Source organism: Otolemur garnettii, unplaced genomic scaffold (genome assembly GCF_000181295.1).
Source record: "Otolemur garnettii isolate 467f Iridium unplaced genomic scaffold, OtoGar3 scaffold00040, whole genome shotgun sequence".
Taxonomy (NCBI): Eukaryota; Metazoa; Chordata; class Mammalia; order Primates; family Galagidae; genus Otolemur; species Otolemur garnettii.
The window spans coordinates 7,235,147-7,240,840 of record NW_003852435.1 but is presented as its reverse complement, the minus strand read 5'-3'; the positions used below and the strand labels follow the sequence as shown (position 1 = coordinate 7,240,840).

The following is a 5,694-nucleotide window of genomic DNA, read 5'->3' as shown; positions in this document are numbered from 1 at the left end:
GGGGGGGTCCAGTCTTGCTCTTGCACTGGCTGGACTCAAACTCCTGTGCTCAGGCGATCCACAGGCCTTGGCCTTCCAGAGTGGTTAGGATTACAGGCATGAGTGAGTCACCACGTCCTCCTTAATATTGGAGAGTTTAATCAACAAGATTGACAATTAACTGTTCTGGTTCTGAACAAGGTGTACTGACTAATAGCGTAGTGTCATCATCTCTGAACAATTTCGGTCCAGTAAGCTAGGAAAATTATTTTTTATTTTAACCTTGAACTTAATTGATACCTGTAAATCAAACGCGACATAGTTCTTCCTTCTCCTATGTTTTCTTACCCTCAGTGAGCACCACTATTGCCAACAAAATCAACACATGCACCCATCTGCTGAATCGTACAATACACACGTAATAGTTTTAGAATCACAGCATCAGTGCCAGTACCAAAAACAAATTTACTAAGGGGAAAGTTCAAAAGTTACTGGCCTTCTTTGTCCCCCCCTTGCTTATAGTAATGCCAGCGATATGATAACATGTTCATTTGCTTCCATTTGATCTCAATTTTAGGATTTTGTTTCTTAATCTCATGCTTACTTGAAAAAGAGTCAAAGTTTTTTATTTCGTAAACGTTTTCTTTTACTAATGAAAATATTCACTACCTTAAATGTTTGGCATTACCTGCAGCTCTTTTTAGGAAAAAATAGAGTTGAGTTTGAGTGTACATTTTCAAATAGCTAGATATTACTTATTAAACTGTCTGAAATATTTAATGTGTTTTAATTAAAATAGCCATCGAACCACTTTAGAATTAAATTTGCCTGCAAATTAACAACCTCCAAGTACTCTGTTTCTCACGCACCTTTTCTGATAACACCTCCAAAATTTAGAACTCTTCTAAAAATATGAAACAGAACCAGATGGAAAAGGGCCTGATACATATTTATATTTATATATCTGTTTATAAACTGTAAGTAAGTGTGTTATTTGTATTTTACGGTATTCGCTCGTCAGCTGTTCTCTATAAAGGGGTTGTGTCTCAAAAACAGGGGAAAAAGCAGAACCTAAAAAATCTAGAGGAAAGTAGTTTTCTGTTATTTTAAATGTAGCAATATACCAGCCCCACAATTTCAGAGAGAATGCTTACAAATAACGTTTTCTAGAGAGGCAAAATGTCCTTAGGGTTTCCTTGCATTTGGATTAGGCCAATAGTTCCTTTCAAGTTCTTTTTCCTGCTTCCTTTGAATAATATTTAGCACTCATAACTATAAATACCTATGAGTATTATAATGATAATCTTTTATTTGTTGAGAGAATTGACTCCCTGTCCCCATCCATTGTTAATTGTATGCAGAATGTCAATTTAAACTAATCACAATGGGATACAGTCTTTCAGATTTTTGGGAGCTTTTATTTTTCATTATAGAAGATAAGCTTTTCATATATTATGTAAGATTTTATAGTGAGTGTTCTGTGTCATTTCGAGTCAAGGGACAATTATCTTCTGATATGAAAAATCAATTGTTGGGAGCATGTTCACAAAAGTTAGCATGGAAATATAATTTTGTACAATAAGTTTAGACAGCAGAATCTCAATAACAACAAACCACTCTCGCACCTGGTCGATTTTAGAATAGAGGCTGATGCCCTGAAAATAACCCATTTCTACAAGGGAAATGTGATTTATGATAACCCAAGACACAGACATGACTGGAACCACATTCCATTTAAACTTATTATGCCGTTGGACTATAAAAGCAGAGCTCTGAAGTGAATCAATGGAACTTGGTTCTCTTTAGTAGACAGTAACACAGGCTCTAATGAGACAGATTTCATTAAAAGATAGTTGATTTATGAGAGACTTAAAGTCCTATCTTATTTTGAAATAGCTGGCTTTGTCCTAGCATCTGATCTTTTTCCTCCCTACCATCGCCATCACCGGTGTCTGTGTATGCTTTGACATTGCTATGGTAACCCCGAGGGCTGATGGAATTCCCTGCATCTCTTTTCACAGAGGGTGATGAGACAGGAGTGATGGATAGTCTGCTGGAGGCCTTGCAGTCCGGGGCTGCCTTCCGCGACAGAAGAAAAAGGACACCAAAGCCGAAAGGTGAATGCTATACTTGCTTCCTGTTACTTTCTAGGGAACTATTACAGAGAAGAACCCTTTTTTTTCCTAATTCTTTTAAAGTCATGTGTCAAGAATACAGTGCTGTGGGCAACAACTGTTCAGAAGTTTCATAAGTTTGCTGAATCTCTTGCACAGACAAATGTCAACGCATTCCAGTTGGCCGGTGTCAGTAGCGCATTAACAAATCAATGCACTGAACCTAGAAAATCCTGATTAGTGTGACAAGTCTCATCTAAAGAACCATATGTACCTTATCCCAGTGGAGTTTACAGTAGCATAATTAAATGGGAAGTAAAAGTCATAACTTTACTGCTTCAAGTATTTCAGGGTATTGAAGCATTACTTTGCTGCCAGAAATACTTAACCTTGGGGGGAAAAAGTCTATCTAAAATACTGTTATACTTCTTGAGATGAACAGACCCCTATATTAAGTTTCTTTTATATATTTTTTTAACAGATGTTCGGCAAAGTCTCAGTCCAATGTCTCAGAGGCCTGTTCTGAAAGTTTGTAACCATGGTAATAAACCATATTCATAACTTGCACATTCTTTTATCTACTTTTATCCTGTTGCTCTGTGATTTTAGTAGACTGCTTGAGGTTCTCAAGTTTCAATATAACTAAAATAGTAAAAATGTATGGCGGTACATATTATGAGTTTGTGAAATTATGTTTTTTATCCTTACATTATTGCCTTGAGGTTGTGTCTTAGGTTCTTCTTTGAAGACTTGAGTGAATGTTTTTGTCATCATCATCATCATCATGATTATTATCTGAAATTATTGTCATGTATTTCTCTGATTAGTGTTGTCCTTGGTACCCTTTCGAAAGCAGTATGTCCTCACAATCTTATTTGAAGTAGTGGATTCACTGTACAGCTCATGTATGGAATCTGCTATCTGGTTTGCTTGACCACATTTTTCAGTACAGTTAGAAATTCTTTGATCAGCATTTGGCAAAATCATATGAGCTTCATGGGATATTGTTTTGGAAGGATGTACTAAAATAATGAATTACCATAGTCTCTGATATTTACCTAAAACTAACTCCTTTCCAAAAACCCCCCTAACCAATCCTCTGTCCCCAAATGTATGGTGCCTTTTTCCTCTGTTCAGGCTGCTGTTTGTGCTGATTGGTTCTTTGCCTGCCATGTTATATATTGGGGGTTGTGCTTACCTTCTATAGTCACAGCACATTTATTCATTGTGAACACTATTCGTTGTGAGATTGTCACCAAAGTTTCCCAACTTTGTAAATGAATAAAAAAAAAAAATGACAGATTTCATTTAAGAGGATTTTGGGTGCTGTTAAGTTCCAGGAGTGTTAAGGTGTGATTGAAAGAGATACCAGTACCAAATTTCTAAGGAAGCCTAAAGTAATTATGAGGTAAGTAAGAAAAAGACGTGGATGCAGTGATCTCTCATTAGCTGTATAAATCCTTATTGCCCAAAGTAGTCTATATGGTAAGTCCTTAATGAATGAGAGGAAAGAGAAAGACTTGCAGCAGATTTGACTTCTTTCAGTAAGTCAGAGAAGTTCATTGTAAATGATTAGGTAATTCCAAAATTTGGGTTTACGATTTACAGGCATTTTGACATACTATAAATAATGTCCAGAAGTTTAAAATTACAGCTATCCTAGACCTTCAAGACTATTTTGTTTTGTAGATGAATAAATGGAAACCCAAAGAGGCTGGAAACTTTCCGAGAGGTATAGAATTAGCTAGGGACACAACTATGACCATAATACAGTTCTAATTTCTATTGTATTTCTTTTTTGATTTCATATAGGTACTTTGGTTACTTTTTTTTAATTAATGAGATAAACAATGCATCTCCCATTGTAAGTCATTAAAACAAAGTACCACAACTAAACAGAATGATTGTGATAGGATTATAATGACATTGTATACTCATCTTATGCTTAATTAAAATAAATATTTTAGATTTTACATAGGGGGAAATTATTTAAAATACCTTTGTGCTTGCCCATGGAGAAGCCAGTTCTGTGACTATAAAGTGTCTGGGATGTAATGGCTCAGATATAATTATAAATAGTGATTTTTCTGTTAAATATGTAAAAGCAGATGAGCATTTTATTTCTATAAAGCTAATATGTACTGGCTTGAGATCTAAGGCTACTATTATAATTAAGCTAGTAGATTATCCAGCAAGCCAGAGGAGAGTCATCACAAAGACCAAATTCTATAATATCAATGTGTAATGGATTAAAGCATTTTTAAAAATTATTTTCTATTGCTATTTCTCTTGTGGGTTCCCTTCATCTTTATAACCATGTGGAAAGAAATCCAAGTGATCAAATTTATCTTTAAGTTTTGTGTATAAAGAGATAGATTTATCGGACTAAATGTTTAAAAATACAGAATTGGTTAAGAAAAATGTCTTCATGGCAGAAAAGGCCAGTATTATCTTCAGAGTACGATGCTATTCTAGAGTTCATTTTGTAACCTTTCTAAAATTTACTTTGTTTTCATTGGAAATACTAACCTACAACTGAACTGTGATTGAAATGTAACCTTAAACCTGGATTACTTTTTAATGTGCTTCCGTGCCCTTAAAACTAGTGTCTGAGATTTATATTTTCTACAAGTTTATATCTTTTGATATTGATATAGCAACTTATTTTAATGATTTACAAGATTTTTCTACAATTATTTGAAATTCATTTATGTCTAAGTAAAATAATAACCATATTAATAAGCTCTTTAGTGAGTTATTTGCCTTAGTAAATGCCAAGAAGTACGCTGAATGTTTTATGTGTACCCTCTCATTTGGTCTTCTCAGTAATCCTATTAGATAGTCAGTATTTTTATCTCTGTTTCATAGTTATTAAAATAATCAAGGATTGAACAAGTCTGTTAACTTGTTTCAGGTCAAACTTTGAAGCTGGGGTTGACTTCAGAGTCTAAATTTTTAATCCCTTTGCCATGTCATATCTGTTATACAGCTGCTAGAGTCAGTCTCTAATCCTCTTCCCAGCCATGAGCTGATGAATGAGGGGCACATTTTTTTCTCTTATAACAAACATGAAGTGGAACTACTGAAACATGACCTCTCAGCGGTTCTCCAGCCTCTGGTATAACTCCTCTCTTGTTCCCAGATTTAACCACTAGATAGCACTATTTTCCAAGTCTGAAGCTTAGATTATAAGGAACTACTTCTGGAAGTAATTATGACCAGTTTTTATTTATTTTAATAAACTCTGTACTAAAATATTTGTATTAATTTTGATAAGCTTATGCCCTATTAGAAATACCATAGAAGATTTATGTGAAAAAAAATCCAAACCACAAATTTAGATTCTTTAGCTGTGGTTTAATCTTTTACTATCTTTTATTTATTATATTTATTGTCTGTGCATATTTAAATCATAACTATAGTCCCCAAATTTTTAGATTTAATTTGATACATACAGAGAAACTTAGCTTTCAGCATAAAGAAGTCCTGACGAAGTACCATCTCAGACCTTGGAGCTAAAATGTTCCAGTATATATTTTGGCAAAGCCACCTTAAGCATTCTAACTCCAATGGCTTTCAGAAGCATAGAAGTCTTACCCAG

The 5,694-nt window shown here is 34.4% G+C and overlaps 1 protein-coding gene across 5 annotated transcripts in view; it reads left to right on the top strand.

The window, feature by feature from the left end:
* DIAPH3 (diaphanous related formin 3) overlaps nucleotides 1–5,694 on the top strand; it is a 481,355-nt gene that overhangs the window by 361,252 nt on the left and 114,409 nt on the right. For 4 of the 5 annotated variants that reach the window (XM_003790158.2, XM_003790157.2, XM_003790156.2 and 1 more), the window contains 2 exons: nucleotides 2,001–2,096; nucleotides 2,575–2,634. In XM_003790158.2, coding sequence (XP_003790206.2) covers nucleotides 2,001–2,096; nucleotides 2,575–2,634 — 156 coding nt within the window. Of the gene's footprint in view, nucleotides 1–2,000; nucleotides 2,097–2,574; nucleotides 2,661–5,694 lie in introns of those variants that run through there. The other variant, XM_012805378.1, reaches the window with a different exon arrangement.